This window comes from Natator depressus, chromosome 14 (genome assembly GCF_965152275.1).
Source record: "Natator depressus isolate rNatDep1 chromosome 14, rNatDep2.hap1, whole genome shotgun sequence".
Taxonomy (NCBI): domain Eukaryota; kingdom Metazoa; phylum Chordata; order Testudines; family Cheloniidae; genus Natator; species Natator depressus.
Window position 1 is genome coordinate 15,119,569 of NC_134247.1, and position 17,593 is coordinate 15,137,161.

A 17,593-nucleotide genomic window follows, 5' to 3' on the forward strand; every position below is an offset into this window, starting at 1 on the left:
GTGAGCATGTGGTGAGTCATGCCGTTTTTCAGGAGTGCGAAGGGATGAATGTATCCATCTGTGAACGTGCATGCAAAATGTAGTTGTGCAAATCATCGTGTATGAGGGTGCATGACATGGAGCCTGAGATGCCTTTGTGCAGGACTCTGTGTACTGTGAATGAATGTTCATAGATGAGTATAAGCATGTTCATAGATGAGTATAAGCCCACATGTGAGCGTGAGCCAAAGACACTAGCATGCTCGCCTCTAACCCCCCATCCCCAGCGCTCCCTGAGATGTGGGCTCAGTGCAGGGGGTGGTCAGGGCCAGAGGGGCCAGTCCAGACTAGGGGGGTTCTGTCTGCAGCTGAGGGTCTTGGCTCCCTGGAGGATAGTGTTAGGCTGTGGTGGCTCCCACAGGGGGCACCAGTGAGCTGGCTCGCCCCGCTTAGGGGCGCTCTAAGGCCGGCAGCCTGGCCACTGCGACCCCCAAGGCCGGCCCGGCCTGGCTCTTGGTAAAGCTCAGGAACTTGGGCCGCACTAGGACCCAGGGGAAGCGCCTCCTCGCCCGGTACCCGTGCCGCACTAGGACCCCGCGGAGCTCTGCCGGCTTGCAGGGGAAGACAGAGCGTGGCCACGCCGAGGTGCCGGATGGAGCCCGAGCGGGAGACCCGCGCGGGCCGCCTCTTCGGGTACAGGCAGGCGGGGGCCGGCCTGCGCTGGGCAATCGGGCTCCAGGGGCCCTTAACGGGGCAGCACCTCAGCCCCCGCCCCCGTGCTGCGAACGCCCCGGCACTGCGGGGAGGCGGCGGGTTAAAGGGCCAGTGTCGCGTCGCCCCCTCCCCGCCCCCGTGTGTGGACGTGGGGACCAGATAAAGGGGCAGCGCCCCTTCGCCCCCGCAGAGTGGGGCCCTGGTGGGGGTCCCCCAGAGGCCTAGGTAGCCCATAGAGCAGGACCCCAGTGCGGCGGCGCTGCCAGGGGGAGCGGGGGAGGGAGGGAGTCTCCTGCCCCGTGACACGCTAGTTTGTTTGGACCTTGGGTGAAATCTGTTGCCCCTTGGCAGTGGGCCTGGCCGAGGGGCCTGGGCAGCCCTGCAGACCGTAGCCCCAGAGCAGGTGCCCAGCGTGGGCAGCTTCCCCCTGCCAGCGCGCTTCAACCACGATCTGTGTGGCCATAGGCTAAGCTCAACCTCAGTGGCTTGGCCTCCTGGCTCCCAACGCCAGCCAAGGGGCCAGGTGCCAGGTGTGAACACTGTGACACAGACGTCTGCCTGCTGGGCACTCGGCTGCCGCACCCCCTTCGTGCACAAAACCCTTTCCCAAAGAGCTGTCACCTGGGAGCGTTTGGTTCCTGCTAGTCCCTTGGAGGAGGAAGGCAAGCTTGTTATCAACCTCCTGAGCCAGCCAGAGCGAGGTGGCCAGCATTCCCCTGCCCCCCTTTTGGGCCTGCAGCCTCAAGCAGCAGGAGTTGTTGGAAAGGAACTGCAGCCTAGATGTTCGCTTAACATTTAATCTCCCCCAGCCCAGCTGAGCTGCTGGCGGCTCGGACGCGTGACCGCAAGGTTCCTCAGTGCTCACACGGCCAGAAGGACTTCATCCCCGATAGCTCGGAAGAGCAGGCAGAGAGGCTACACCGGTGCCGGGAGGAGCATTGGCAGCTCCTGGCAGAGGAGCGTGTGGAGAGGCTGTAAGTTCCTTCATCTGGGCTGAGATCCTGTTCCTCAGTGGCAGCACTGCCCTTGGGGCTCTTGCTGACTCTCAGGATGATCAGAGTGCATCAGGGAGAAGTCGTGCCCTGGATGCTAATGATCTGTTAATGCTGATAGTACAGTGGGTTTCTATAGCACTGTTCATTCAAGGCTCTTGCAGGAATATATTAAGGCCTTCTAGCATCCCTGTGAGTTATCAACATCTTCCCATTTTACAGATGGAGTAGTTGAGACAGAGAGGTGACATGATTTATCTCTGCACACATGGCAAGCCCATGATAGAACCCAAGACTCCTGTCTCCAAGTCACTAAAAATGCACTTCCTTTTAGAGCCACACTCCTCTTGCCAAGTCGCTCTTTGTTCCCTCTCTGCAGTTCTAAAACGCCCCCCACAAGAGCATGTGCTTTGCTTTGTGTGTTGGAGACCGCAGTATAGAGTGATTTCAGGAACTGCAGAATGTTACTGTACATTGTACTGTGGGCTCAGATGGGCAGCCTTTCTGACAGGAGCGCTTTTAGCCTCAGAGAACTCCCTCTGGAAGTTTGCAACTTCCTACCCTGCTGCCTTCTCACATACTGATGGAGAGGAAGATTTGTTAAATCATTACATTGAGGGGGAAAAGGAAGGGTGGGCTGATGTCTACTGATATGTGTTGGTTTTTTTTTAACTTCTCAGGGGAAGTTTGGTGAAAGCTGAATGGAAGCCACGAGAGGGCATCGTGGAGCTGAAATCCCCTGCGGTAAGTGGCGATGTTGTATGAGTTTGACACTGTCACCTCCTGCTGGTAAATGCAGATTGTCTGTCTGATTTTTAATTTGTGTCCCAGTGTGGGAGAAAGCCTGGCTCTGGGTAGGGGATGGCCCCAGCACATCACAGATTTATTCTTTTGTTCCCAGGGGAAGTTCTGGCACACTATGGGGTTCACAGTGCATGGCAAACAGTGCCTACTGCCAGAGGAAGCCCTCTATCTACTGGAATGCGTGAGTAGGATGCCCAGGCTTGGGGGCAGTGGATTCTTTTTGAATAACACTGTTGCAGGAGCAATAGTAGCTGGGAAGGCAGAGAGAGCATTAGGGAACCTGCAGTGGATCCCTCATCCTTCTCGATAGTTCAAGATCCTCCACTTGTTTATACTCTTAAGGACACAGTCTGAAACCACATGGCACATGTTGGTCTCTACTACAATCTGAATAAACGATTGTCCTCAAAAGGCCTAGTTCCTGAGGGACTGGCTGTAGGTGATGAGACACAAAACCTTTCTACTCTAGGCCACTGGTTCAAAGAAGAGCCAGGGGGCCTGTGCCCTAAAGTAGCTGCCAACCCTTTCATGCTCTGGTGCAACATATCTTTCATTATTAGGGTTACCGCCTGCAGTACAAGGAAATAAATAACTGTGTAAAATGCACAGGGCACCCCTTTGCTTAGGGGCCAGCACCGCCCAGTGCTTTATTTGTGGAACAAAATCATATATTTTTATCCTGATGCATAATCGGTTATGTGGTTTTGGAACAAAATGTGTCCTTTATTAACTATGTAGATGATGTGGGATATTAGGCACCAAATCAGGTCCTTCTAGGTGAGGCAGCTGAGGTGTATTAGTGTGTGAGATGCATGTACATGTGTTTCCAGTGCTGTACTTGCTCTGTGGTTAAATGCCTGGCAGCCCTTTCTGGCATATATTGCCAAACAGAAAGTCAAAGAGGGATGAGAGCAAAGAGACCAGTTTCTTTTCCTTTGCCCAGAGAATTCTCAGCCCTGATGCTCCCAGTTAAGGCTGGGTTGGCATTCTCTGTTCTTGAGGGACCTATGTGTTACCATTGAGAAATCCTATCAGCTCAAGACAGTCTATTCAAGTCTAAAGATGCTCTTGTTTTGTTCTGATAAACTGTTGGATTCAGGACAGCAGATGGTCTCATTCAAACTCTGATTTCAAGGGCTTTTTTGATTTGGGGTTGTGATTTGCCAAGGGCTAGAGATCATAAGTGGCCTGATTTGAAAATGAAATTGTGCAGTTGGCCGCTGGACACAGAATCAAGTAGGTTTTAGAGACAGAAAAGACCTGCAAGATGCATCTACCCTGCGGGAGGCATATTTCCTAGTGCTTGGTAACTTGGTATTTTGTGGGCAACCAAATCAAGGTGGGAGAGGTTTAGCTTAAAATTAGCTAATGAGCAGGCCCCGATGTTAGAGAGACTAAGGCTGAGAGAAGCTGAGTGCCCATAGCCACCTCTGAGGTCATTGGGGATTGTGGGTGCTCAACATATCTCAGGAGCTAGCCCAGGTTATTGCCAGTTATTTTTTGATTACACAGCAGTGTATAAACAGTGAATACACAGCTTATGCCCAAATACATTTATTAGTCTCTAAGGTGCCACAAGGACTCCTCGTTGTTACAGCAATGTGTGTGCTTGCATGGGAAGGCCCAACTTAGTAAGTTTTGTGGCAGTGCTGACCAATGCTAACTCCACCCCATTAGACCCAATATAGAGGGAGCGTGTCACTGTGCACTTGAGAATAAGTTGGCATCACAGATTTGTAGGAGAGAAGTTACATTAAAATAATTTGATACTTAAGAAGCACCAAGCTGGAGTTTGAGTCAAAAGCAGCTGGATGCTGGGACCAGCTATTGAGACCACAAGGAAGGAATGGGCCTGGACCCTGCAATACTGGTTTCCTGCAACCTGTGGTTCCTAAACCCCAGCTTCTGTTTTTCAGGGCTCTATTCAGCTCTTTTACAGGGACCTGCCCTTGTCCATACAAGAAGCCTATGAGACCCTGCTGTCCCAAGGGACGGTGAGCCTGCTGCAGTACCAGGTGTGCACAAAGGATTTGACGCCGGTAGTTATCATAGTAGTGGGTAAGGGGTGGTTACAGGTCACCTATTCAGATGGTGGTGGGAGTCTACAATTTAGGGAGGGGGGTGCAGTTTAGTTAGTTATTTATTTATTCCACCACTGTATCACTGGAGGCCCAGGAGGCATTTGGCACTTTTTGGGTGCTGTAGCAAGCTGGGCATTTGTGCCAGTCAGATTCTCCATGTGGATGATCACTCCCACAGCCATGCTGGCTCTCAAGCCATGCAGAGTCCCAGCTAGGTTTGTGGTGCTTTGGCATCTAATGAAGTTTTACCCATATGATCTCTCTTGTACTTTTTGTGGGGAGAATACTGGAGTCTAGGCACGCTCTATGCTTAGCTGTCTTTGGTCTGAATCAGCCATTCAGATAGTATCTAACTCAGCTTGCCATATGATACAAAAAGAGAATGCTGATTTTATTTTATTTTATTTTATTTTTTAAGGTGATCATTTCACATTCTTGGTTTTCTTTGCTCTTTTAAGGTGTTCAGCCACTTGAAGAGACTGGGTTACATTGTGCTGAGATTCTGCCCCAGGTATCTGGCTTTTCCTTTCCTCACCCCTTCTTGCTGCTGTCTTTCAGAAGCCATGCTGGAATGTCCCGGATGCAGGGCAAAGAGGAGGTGCTCTGCTCTCCTAGGCTCCCCTTTGCTATAGTGGGCTTGCTTCTTCAGATCCACTGCTCCGGCACAGGAGGCCTAGGAATCTTCGTAGGGATCTGGGAATCTCTAGATGTGATTCTTAGTTGGCAGATGAAGCCTGAGCTGAGCCAGTAATTCCCTTGTATGGTGGAAGCCATGATCATAGAGTCATAGAATATCAGGGTTGGAAGGGACCTCAGGAGGTCATCTAGTCCAACCCCCTGCTCAAAGCAGGACCAATCCCCAACTAAATCATCCCAGCCAGGGCTTTGTCAAGCCTGACCTTAAAAATATCTAAGGAAGGAGATTCCACCACCTCCCTAGGTAATGCATTCCAGTGTTTCACCACCCTCCTAGTGAAAAAGTTTTTCTTAATATCCAACCTAAACCTCCCCCACTGGAGCTCTGCTCCAGCTCCAGGCAAAAACCTGCAGCTCCACTGCTCTGGAGCTGCTCCGCGCTCCAGCTCCAGGCTCTGCTCCAAAGCCCTGCTTTAAACATTCAACGGCTCCTCAGCCTCAGGGAAAGTATTGTCGTTTGCTTGGTCCAGTGGACAGGGCGGTGGACTGGGAGTTAGGAGACCTGGATTCCATTCCCAGCTCTGCCACTGACCTGCTGTGACCGTAGACAAGTCACTTCATCTTCCTGTGCCTCTGTATGTTTGTCTGGTCTAGTTAGACTAAAAGCTCTTTGGAGCAGGGATTCTCTCTTGCTTTGTGTTTGTACAGCAGCTGGCATGATAGGGCCCTGATCTTGTTTGGGATCTGTAGGCACTACCATAATACAAATGATAATAGTAAGTATATTATGAGGTAGCATTTACTGTGATCTGCAGCACTTACATTGTAAGCTCTCTGGGGGCACTTTTTGTTTGCTGTTTGTACAGTGTCTAGCACTATGGGGCCCTCATCCATAACTACTAGTGCCCATAGGTTCTCCTTCAATACAAATGATAAATAATAGTCACTGAGACCTGCAGGTGGCTCCCCGCTTCTTCTCCTTATAGAGATGTCACAGATAAATCACCTGGATGAATTGAGGCTTTCCAGCCCTCAGGACCCTAGAGGGTTTTTTTCCCTTTAACCTCTTGGATGCTCTAATTCCATGTAAGCATCCCACACTTGAGTCCCGAGACCTGCATCCCCCAAGATCATTGGCTCAGATGAAGTGGAGCGGTCTCTGAGTGTGCCTTGCATTCCGGCACTTCAAGGGTTCTGCACCAAAAACGATACAACAGACTTTCTTATTGTTCAGATGGGAAGTGGGTGCGTGAGTAATGGGACTGGACAAGTGACTCGGGGTGGGGAGATTCTTTCTGCTGCCCTAGTCCTCCTTGCAGCAGTTTCCATACCCAGTGAGAAGCTTTTGCTGTTACATTTACCTATGGCTTTACTTGGAAGAGATTTTCTAACACTGCCAATCTCTCTCTCCCTTAATCCCTTTGTGTCTCTGCCTCATTACAGTGCTGTCCCATCTCAATACGAGAGGCAGCTGAATCTGGACAGTTTTTGCAAGAGCGCTGGAAAATGCCATCGCAAAAGGAAGAGGAGCTCCAGCTCCCGGTAAAGGAAAACAGACACGTTGTGGCAAGCCCTTGATGGACGAACTCATTCCCCATGTTCTGGGCCACAGATAAAAATGTTGCTCGCTGTCCATTCCATCGAAGGGCAAGAAACAAACAGGTCCCCACCAGCCTCAGCCTGTTGGTCCCTGCAAGTTGTCTCGGGTGCTGGTTCTGAGTTTAGTAATCTGACTGAATGTCATTGGAAACAGCATTCAGGTGATCAGATCCCGATCAATTCACAACACATCTTTTACAATGGATGCATTCATGGCTTTTCTTCCCCTCCCCATGCCCTCTGTTCCCCCAGTGTTGTGTTGGAGCCCCGGCTCATACATCACTATGTCACTACAACATCTCCTACCCCTCGTCCCCCAGGTAAATTGCCTGAAAACAGCTGGTGTTTCACTTCCACCCAAACACTTCAGGGGTTGTAGTGACCCTTTGCAATGTATCCCCCTTATCACATCCACTGTTACAAGGGCTGAACTGAGCTTGGGGGCAGATTGTCTGGTTAGTCCCATCTGCTGATGGTGGTCGGTTTGTGAGATCCTTGAATGGAAAGAGAGAGGTCTATATATGAGGAGCAAATTGCAGGAAACTCCTCTCTCTCCTTTTCACATCTAAAGAAATAAGGCACCATTAAAGGAGCTCTGAAAAAGGACTGATCAGCAGCCATGGAAGAACAGAAGCCTTCTAGTGTTAATTCTAGTATGGTTAAGCTCTTTAGGGCAGGGACCAGTTTTTTTTGTTCTGTGTTTGTACAGCGCCTAGAACAATGGCGTCCATGATGGCAGCCCTGAGGCACTATCACAATGCAAATAATAATACATTATTATTTATTAACACAATTAGCAGTAGGTGGCACCACAGACTTAGAAACAGAGAAGGGCAGAATAATCAGTCTAGGTTACTCCTGGTGCAGAAGTGTTTTTCAAACACATTAGTGCAGTATGGGTTATGATGCAATTTCAGAAAGCCATTCGAGGTAAAACTGTGGACTTATGAACTAGCCTTTCAGGTCTGGAGACCTGGGATCAAATCTTGTGTAACAGTTTCAGCCCAAAAAGAAAAGGAGGACTTGTGGCACCTTAGAGACTAACAAATTTATTTGAGCATAAGCTTTCATGAGCTACAGCTCACTTCATCGGATGCTTGCAGTGGAAAATACAGTGGGGAGATTTTATACACAGAGAACTTGAAACAGTGGGTGTTACCATACACACTGTAACGAGAGTGATCAGGTAAGGTGAGCTATTACGAGCAGGAGAGGGGAAAAAAAACCTTTTGTAGTGATAATCAAGGTGGGCCATTTCCAGCAGTTGACAAGAATGTGAGGAACAGTATGGGGGGGAAAATAAACATGGGGGAAATAGTTTTACTTTGTGTAATGACACATCCACTCCCAGTCTTTATTCAAGCCTAATGTAGTGGTGTCCAGTTTGCAAATTAATTGCAATTCAGCAGTCTTTCAGCCCAGTTCCTGGAGAATTTTATATCTTTGTTTTAAATCCACTCCATTCCATTGGTACATTTGTCAGTGCCTGCTCAGGGCTGGAATAGCAGAGGTGGGGGCTGCCGGACGTGCTTGAGGGCATGGGTAGAACAGTGTGAGGAGGAACCAAGATGGGAAATAGCAGGGGGTGCCCTAGGTCAGAACTGTGGTGTGTTTACAGAGCTGTGTGGGACACTTGCATTGCATTTCCTGCTTCTGTGTTTGTCTTTAGCCAGCACTATCCATCCATTACTCTGAGAAGCACCAAAATGGTGCAGAATACTTCACACAAGCAAAAAGACCCTAGTTCTAAGGAAGAGCCTGTTAATGAGGGTGTGTAGGCTCCTTCCTGGGCTCCCAGTATCCTAGCCTTCTCCCCTTCTCATGCTCAGGGACCACACTGTTTTTGTTACTCATGGAGGGGGGCAAAATTTGCTGAAAGGACTTCGAGGGAGCAAAATTCTGAATTTTAGCCCCTTTTTCTGTTTTAAGGTTACAAGATAAGAAACCAAAGGCATCTGGGAATCCTCCAGAAGGTGAAGAGACCCCAGAAAAGGCCAGTGACAGCTGTGGCGGTCCCAGTCATCCAGCCTCTGGAGGGAGCTGTTTGTCAGAGAAGTCAAAAGAGTCAGATCCTGCCAGTGGAGATGGGGAGTCAGCCCAAGTTCCCACTGATGCAGTACAACTCAACAAGCCCCCCAGTCTCTCAAAAGCTCAGGCTGGAGACTATGGGAAGGCTGCTGGGAACAGCTGCAGTGACACCCACCTGCCCCGCTGGGACTTCACCAGAATCGCCTTCCCCAACATGGCTTCTGACTGCCCACACACCTTCCTGCCAGAGCCTGATGAGAGACTGCTCCCGGAGAATGTAGTTGGGCGGGAGGCCGACGCCACCCGCTGGCGCAAGCTGGTCAACCAAAAGCGTGAGAAGTTGTCACGGAAGGAGCGGGAGCAGCGGGAGAGGGAGAGCAGATACAAGAGCAGCATCAATGCAGACAGGAAGGTGAGGCGCTGCTCCAACTGGCAGGAGTACAAGGAGCTTGTGAAGCAGAGGAGCCAGCGGAGGGCAGGGAGGTGGCCTTCGCACCTGTGGGACCAGCCTGTCACCCCGCTGGTGAAGCCGGATCAAGTGGCCTCAGCAGGTATCTGACCTGGAAGAAAAGCACTTAACACATCTTGGCCAATTGGTGACCCACATGGGGTGTCGTGACCCATTGCGAGTATGTGGGGGGAGGGATTGCTCACCACGGACCACCTGGGAGCAATTAGTGGGAACAGAAGGAAGGGAAATGTAGGCTGAATATCAGAACAAACATCCTAACTGTGAGGGGGAAGAGTTATCTATGGGAAGCAGAGGAAGCCTCATGGCATCGGCCTGGACAAGCAGAGCATGGAATGGCCCTGCACTGGCCAGGGGAGAGACTAGACAGCACTTTCCAGCTCTCTTTTGTGACCCATTAGGCTGTTTTCCATCTGGAATTAGGTGGGAGCAGGGCAGTCCCTGCTGGCGCTGAGGCTGTGTATTTGCCCTGGCAAGTTACGGAGAAGGGACAGGGGAAGTAAAAATCATTGAAGTAGCAAGAGGATGGGAGGGTGATGTGGCTGCCTTGTCGAAGCAGGGCGGCTCAGAGGGGAGGTGCGGAGCGCTCCGAGTCTCACCTGGACTGGGCATGAGTGTAGAGAAGATCTCACAGACTGAACTAAAGAGTCTGAACCTTTCCTGTTCTTTCTTCCACCAGCTGCTGTCCTCCAGCAGATCAGCGTGCTGCAGCCTTCCCACATCCTGGATGGAGCCTTCCGGTTAGTATTGAGCCAGCAGATTCTAGGGAAGATGGGTCTAACTCAACAAAACATTGTCCTTCCTCATGTGATTTGTTCTCCACAATGGCTTCAGAACTGCCTAATGTACCTGCCGCATGGGAGTAAAAAGAACTTCCCAGTGCTCCTCCCGTGGGCTGGGTACATCCTTACTGCGGGGCTGGCATGTACATGCAATGCCATATCACCATGCAGGAGCTGCAGCAGAGTCCATCAACAAATCAGTTACGTTCCAGGCTGATTACAGCACTGGTGTATAAGCTCTTATTAGACTGCATGGGCAAAGTCCATCATACTGCAGTGAACCTTTCATCCCTTACATTCCCTCTCTGCACTGAGGCCTACTAATGTCATAGGCTTTCAGTGCTCTATCAATGTGTGTTTTGTCCCTGGGATGCTCTTCCATCCCAGCTGCAGGCTGTGGAGTTGAATGAGATTTTAAAATCGAATCCCCCGACCTTCTGGCTGTGCTCCTATCTGGGAGGAGTTGTGTGATGGTTGTGCACAGGTCTGTGGTAAACAAACATTGCACACTAGTAGTTTGCACTAGTGCTATGATGCAGATGGGTATCCAAGCAGCCTGCTTTGTGTTTGGATCTATTGGAGTGTGCACCTCCGCTTGGGGTGCCTGCACCGTGGGGCACAGAGAGAGTAGCATGCAAAGTGTGGGTGCTGGAGCTGGCCTATCAGTGCACAGGCCTTGCATCAGGAAGCATGGGAAGCTGTGTGTGGTTCTCCACTTCACATGGAAATGGTGCTAGTTGGTTAAGGAGTTGCTCTGTAGTGGGGGCTTGTTCCCAAGGGGGCTCATAATCTTTCAGGATGAAGCACTTAGGGTCTTATCCAAAGCCCACTGCCATCAGTGGGAGTCTCTGCATTAACTTCAATGGATTTTGGATCGGACCCTTCCAGAATAACTCCAGGACTGGCCGTTTTGCCTAAGAAGGAAGATTCTAAATGGTCCCTGGGAAGCAAAGGACCTAGGGTTTTAGGTAGGCCGACTTAAAGACTTTGTCTCGCTCCTTGCTCTGATGCATCTGCAGCCTGGGAGGTGTCAGAGTCCCGTGATGTGTCATGCCAAGTATGCATGTGTATCTCATCCTACAGGCTGCAGGAGGATACGGAGGGTATGAAGATAAACTTCAGTGTGTATCAAGCAGATGCGGTTGCCAACTTCAAGAAGAACGACCCTGGGAAGCCGTATGCCAGGATGTGTGTGCGGAGGTACTGGCCATGTACCCTGGCTGTTATTAATGAGTGTTTCTGTGTGCAATTATTTGAAGTGCCCTGCATTGCTGCTATGGAAATTTAAACCTAGTGGAAAGTTACTGACTGCAGGATCTTGTGTATTTGCTGGATTATCAGGCAGTTTTCATTTAAAATTGCCCTGCCAAGATTTTCCCACTATTTTCTCCCCCACCTTGTTGGAATCTGTTGCCTGGTCACCCTCCACCCCAGCCTCGGACCCTGACCCTACTTTGGGTTGTCATCATATTGCAGCTTAAATGGTGCTGGTATTATTATTTAGTATTTTTATTACTATAGCACTTAGGAGTCCCGGACGTGGCCCAGGACCTCATTGTGCTAGGCAACGTACAAACGTAGAACAAAAAGACAGACCATGCCCCAAAGAGCTCACTATTTAAGTAGAAACAAGAAGTAACTTTATACTGTTTATCTGAGATACCATGTCCTGGTTCACAGAGGCTGTTGGTAACTGTCCTCCCAAAGCAAGAAGCAGCTGGAACATAAGGACCACAATATTGACCCTTTGGCCCTGGTCCTGCAATGAGCCCTGTGCAGCAGATCCCTCAGCCTGTGCAAATCTCCAAGGGCTATGTATGGATATAGGGCTGCACTTGCCTAGAACTTATTGCAGGATCAGTACCATGCAGATTGGTTGAAACTGTAGTAAAGATCAGAATTATCAAACACATAGATGAACACAACATGTTGGAGAAGAGTTAACATGGCTTTTGTAAAGGGGAATCATGCCTCCCCCGTGTTGTATTCTTTGAAGGGGTCAACAAATGTGGACAAGGGTGATCTAGTGAGTGTAATGTACTTGAGCTTTCAGAAAGCCTGAGACAAAATCCCTTACCAAAGGCTCTCAAGCAAAGTAGGCAGTTCTAGGATAAGAGGGACAGTCCTGTCATGCATCAGCAAGTGGTTAAAAGATCGGAATCAAAGGGTAGGAATTAGGGCTGTCGTGCGATTTAAAAAAATTAATTGTGCTATTAATCGCACTGTTAAACAATAGAATGCCATTTATTTAAATATTTTTGGATGTTTTCTACATTTTCAAATATACTGATTTCAATTACAACACAGAATGCAAAGTGTACAGTGCTCACTTTATGTTTATTTTTGGTTACAAGTATTTGCACTGTAAAAAAACCAGAAATAGTATTTTTCAATTCACCTAATATAAGTACTGTAGTGCAATCTCTTTATCATGAAAGTTAAACTTACAAATGTAGAATTATGTAAAAAAAAAAAAAAAAAAACCAAAAAAAAACCTGCATTCAAAAATAAAACAATGTAAAATTTTAGAGCCTGCAAGTCCACTCACTCCTACTTCTTGTTAAGACAATCGCTCAGACAAACAAGTTTGTTTACATTTGCAGAAGATAATACTGCCCGGTTCTTGTTTACAAGGTCACCTGACGGTGAGAACAGGCGTTCTCATGGCACTGTTGTAGCCGGAATCACAAGATATTTACATGCCAGATGCACTAAAGATTCATATGTCCCTTTATGCTTCAACCACCATTCCAGGGGACATGCGTCCATGCTGATGATGGATTCTGCTTGATAAGAATCCAAAGCAGTACGGATGACACATGTTCATTTTATTATCTGAGTTGATTTTCTTTCTTGGTGGTTTGGGTTCTGTAGTTTCCATGTTAGAGGGTTGCTCTCTTAAGACTTCTGAAAGCATGCTCTACACCTTGTCCCTCTCAGATTTTGGAAGGCACTTCAGATTCTTAAACCTTGGGTCAAGTGCTGTAGCTATCTTTAGAACTATCACATTGGTACCTTCTTTGCGTTTTGTGAAATCTGCAGTGAAAGTGTTCTTAAAATGAACAACATGTGCTGGGTCATCATCCAAGACTGCTATAACATTAAATATATGTCAGAATGTGGGTAAAACACAGAGCGGGAGACATACAGTTCTCCCCAAGGAGTTCAGTCACAAATTTAATTAACACATTATTTTTTTAATGCGCGTCATCAGCATGGAAGCATATCCTCTGGAATGATGGCCGAAGTATGAAGGGGCATACGAATGTTTAACATATCTGGCACATAAATACCTTGCAATGCTGGCTGCAAAAGTGCCATGCAAATTCCTGTTCTCACTTTCTGGTGACATTGTAAATAAGAGGAGGCATTATCTCCTGTAAATGTAAACAAACTTGTTTATCTTAGCGATTGGCTGAACAAGAAGTAGGACTGAGTGGACTTGTAGGCTCTGAAGTTTTACATTGTTTTGTTTTTGAGTGCAGTTATGTAACAAAAAAAATCTACATTTGTTAAGTTGCATTTTCACGACAAAGAGATTGCACTAGTACTTGTATGAGGTGAATTGAAAAATACTATTTCTTTTGTTATAATTTTTACAGTGCAAATATTTGTAATAAAAATAATATACACTTCAATTTCAATTTCTACACTTTCATATATATTGTATTGTGTTGTAAAACATAAAAATATTTAATACATTTCAATTGGTATTCTATTGTTTAACGATGCAATTAAAATGGTGATTAATAATGATTAATTTTTTTGAGTTAATCGCGTGAGTTAGCTACGATTAATCGAGAGCCCTAGTAGGAATAAATGATCGGTTTTTCACAGTTGAGAGAGGTAAATAGCAGGGTCCCCAAGGATCTGCATGGGGACCGGCGCTGTTCAACACATTCATAAATGATCTGGGAAAAGGGGTAAACAGTGAGGTGGTAAGGTTTGCATATGATACAATTATTCAAGATTGTACAGGTTGACTGGGCAACAAAATGGCAGATAATTCAATATTGATAAATGCAGAGTATTCCACATTGCCAAGCATAATCCCAACTATACATACAAAATGGTGGGGTCTAAATTAGCTGTTGCCATTCAAGAAAAAGATCTTAGAGTCATCATGAATAGTTCTCTGAAAACATCTGCTCAGTGTGCAGCAGCAATCAAAAAAGCTAACAATGTTCAGAATCATTAGGAAAGGGTTAGATAAGACAGAAAATATCATAATGCCAGTATATAAATCCATTGTACGCCCACACCTGGAATACTGCATGCAGTTTTACTCGTTTCATCTCCAAAAAGATGTTGTAGAATGGGAAAAAGTACAGAGAAGGGCAACAAAAATGACTAGGCGTATGGAACAACTTCCATTTGAGGAGAGATTAAAAAAATCTTGGAGTGTCCAGGTTAGAAAAGAGACATCTAAGGGTGGGATATGATGGAGGTCTATAAATCGTGAATAGTGTGGAGAAAGTGAATAAGGAAGTGTTCTTTCCTCTTCACGTAACAAGAACTAGGGGTCACGCAATGAAATTAATAGGCAGCAGGTTTAAAACAAATATAAGTACTACTTTAGGTAGCGCATAGTCAACCTGTGGAACTCGGTGCCAAGGGATGGCCAAAGGATAACTGGGTTCAAAAAAGAATTAAATAAGTTCATGTAGGATAGGTCCATCAAGGGCTATTAGCCAAGATGGTCATAGACGCAACCCCATATTATGTGTTTCCCTAAACTTCAGACTATCAGTAGCTGGAACTGGACAATGGGATGTATCACTTGATAAATTGCCCTGTTCTGTTCACTCCGTCTGAAGCATCTGGCACTGCCACTGTTTGAAAACAGGATACTGGGCTAGATGAGCCATTGATCTGACCCAGTATGGCTGTTCTTATGTTCATATTAAATATGGAGCAAGCCCTTGGAGTGTGTTTTCGCCGCTCGGTGGGTGTCTCTGATAGACAACACTCACCAGGGTGGCTGGCCTTGTAAATATTCCTATAGTTTGAGAAAGACTGGCTTTCTTCCTTTTGCAGGTTTGACGAGCAGATCCCATCCCTGCGGGCACTGAAGCAGCTTGCCTATCAGAGCGAGGATGTCCCGGTGGTCTTTGCACTGGTGGACAATGGAGACATTGCTTTTTATTCTTTCAAGGAGTTCAAGCTGCCTGTTGATATTTATCACTGAACTTACCATCCCTTGAAGAACTGGCTTTTGGGAAAAGGGTGAGGGACTTTACTCAAGACTTAATTTCTTGATTCATGGACTATTATATCAAATAGAATCTCTGATAACCAGTCTGCGTGCAGGAGGGGTAACCACCTTATCCACTGCTGCAGGCCTCAGCCAGCTAGGAACTAGCTCATTCGTAAAAGCAAGATACACTCCAAACAAACAAGCATGATGTTCTGTGCTTTAGTAGGGCCCCTCCTAGTTGGAGCACGCACTGCTTTGTTCTTTAATCCACTGGTTCTTCAGCTCTTATCCTCTGGACCACTTCCCCATGACATTCTCTTTGTCCTTGTGGGCCTTTAGAACAAACTTCACTGGCGATCCACACGTGGTATTCTGAGAACCACTGGGCTAGGCCAGTCTGAATACAACATAAGAATGGTTTAAGAACCACTGCTGTAGATGAATCAGACTCATAAACTAACCAGGACAGTCAATGGTATAGCAAGCCTCTGTTACTCTACTGCACCAACACCCATCTAATAAAATCCTTAGCAAACTATTGGTGTGATAGAAATAAGGGCACTGCAACAGAACTCTTCTACAGAAATGATGATGCCGGCTTTGCCTTGGTATTTGTATGCCAGCAGGAGATAGTAGTCCTGGGCGAATGCTCCTTGCCAGTAATCCTCAACCTTATAGAGCTGCTTTGTAAGCTATTGGAGTCACAGAGAGCCATGTAGTCACTGCAGAGGAACATGCTAACATTGTATTATGGTGTTTGTGTTGAGATGTGTCATTGCGAGACGGCGTCATCCCCTATTAAAACTACAGCACACACAGTGTCACGACATCTCACCATCGCAGTAGTGTGACCCCATTTCCATTTGACGCCCTTTCTCCTGGATGCAGGAACACGTTTCTCACTCTCTCTTGCAAGTGAGAGGAGCTCTGATTAAACCTGCAAATTCCCCATGAGCTGAGCCTGGTAGTTCTGTGGGTCTAGTGCTCCAGGCTGAGGATCACTGTCCTAAGCATTTACGGTATCACCCAATTGCCTTCCACCATTGTCAGCATGGGAACCCTCCCCCTGAATCTCCTGATACCAAACTCTTTAACTTCTATGCAAAAATGCCAATGTGGCTAGTACTAGAAAGTCCTGGTCTGTGGCTAAAAGGGACTTCTAACACTATTGGGCTCAGGGTTCAGCTTTCTTAAGAAGTGTTACAGCAAATGTTTTAGATGCATTTTATTTGATACAGAATGTTTGGGTGTTTTGTTTTTTCTGGAGGATTGGAGGCTAAAGTAATAAAAAAGCCTTATTCCCACTGAGGGGCTTGCATTGTTGGAAATTTATTTATTAGTGTTTCTGTGAAAATTGATCAGTAGTGCCTTGTCCTGTGAGAGGGCAGCCTGCGGAACTGCGCTGTCGCTGAATGCAGTCCTACAGAGCCAGAGACCCTGTGAGTCCATGCACGATCCTTGGGGCATGGAATCCTAATGCTGTGCTGGTGTAAGCTTGGTACATCTTCCTTGTGTATTGCCACACGTGCCACAGTGAGATGGCAGAGGCTCTTGCCCTGATTGCTTTGTTTATCCCTGTGATTAGTTGACATGTTGGCCTAAATCATCAGCTGGTGTAAGTGGGCATAGCTTCACTGACTTCAGTAGAGAAGATGCTGATTTGCTCCTGCTGAGGTTCTGAATTAATATTTACCCTCTTTCTCCCTGTACCCCCAATGCACCTTCCTAGCCACTAGAAGGAAATAAGGGTGCCTCTGCCTGCTTGGGGGATGCGAAGGGCTGGACAAGGTTGGTGGCAGCTCCATTCTGCTTATTCAGCATTCTTCCATGTTTCAGGCAGTTTGGGGAGAGCTCCTGTGATCTGCCTGTTCTTAGATAGAGCAAAAAGAGCTCCAAATTTATTCCTGGAGTTAGGCAGACCCAACTCCCGTTGATGTCAAAGTTGCACTTTCTTACTCCAAGGCAAAATTTGATGGACTCCACAAGAGCTATAGGATGAGTTTCGCTGGGGTAGACAAGACTCTCTGACTCAGCACGAAACAATTACAATTTAATAATCACTTTGGGAAGGATTGAGAAACTGTAGCTGTATTGCTCAGCTGCTTTGGATGCCTGTACGAGAATTGGAGCACAAAGCAGATGGATATCCAGACTCTCCTCCTGCCCATGCCACTGAACAATCTGACAGACTCTCCTCCTGCCCATGCCACTGAACAATCTGACATTGCAGCAAGATGGCAGCAGAAGGCTAGAAAGGGGCATGTTAATTAAAATCTCTTTTGAAATACAGCTGAGAAGTGGTCACTTTGTGG

General features: G+C 47.3%; 1 protein-coding gene across 2 annotated transcripts; it reads left to right on the plus strand.

The window, feature by feature from the left end:
• The first annotated feature begins 591 nt into the window (after nt 1-591).
• On the plus strand, nt 592-16,647 carry TSEN54 (tRNA splicing endonuclease subunit 54). Of its 2 annotated transcripts, none has more exons than XM_074971168.1 (11): nt 592-672; nt 1,503-1,667; nt 2,366-2,429; nt 2,587-2,670; nt 4,406-4,504; nt 5,029-5,081; nt 6,650-6,748; nt 8,735-9,384; nt 9,982-10,042; nt 11,168-11,284; nt 15,122-16,647. In XM_074971168.1, exons 1-11 carry the CDS (start codon nt 632-634, stop codon nt 15,270-15,272), a joined length of 1,584 nt encoding a protein of 527 aa, XP_074827269.1. In that variant the 5' UTR covers nt 592-631; the 3' UTR covers nt 15,273-16,647. The 2 variants fall into 2 exon arrangements, with proteins under 2 accessions (XP_074827269.1, XP_074827270.1); XM_074971169.1 differs by having other exon boundaries at nt 629-643; nt 1,525-1,667.
• The last annotated feature ends 946 nt before the right edge of the window (nt 16,648-17,593 follow it).

Excerpts from the sequence above, each read along its gene's own strand:
- TSEN54 (XM_074971168.1), top strand. The coding sequence starts at position 632 with ATGGAGCCCGAGCGGGAGACCCGCGCGGGCCGCCTCTTCGG. Across the intron at positions 4,505-5,028 it reads TGAGCCTGCTGCAGTACCAG|GTGTTCAGCCACTTGAAGAG; the intron begins GTGTGCACAAAG and ends TGCTCTTTTAAG. Across the intron at positions 5,082-6,649 it reads GTGCTGAGATTCTGCCCCAG|TGCTGTCCCATCTCAATACG; the intron begins GTATCTGGCTTT and ends GCCTCATTACAG.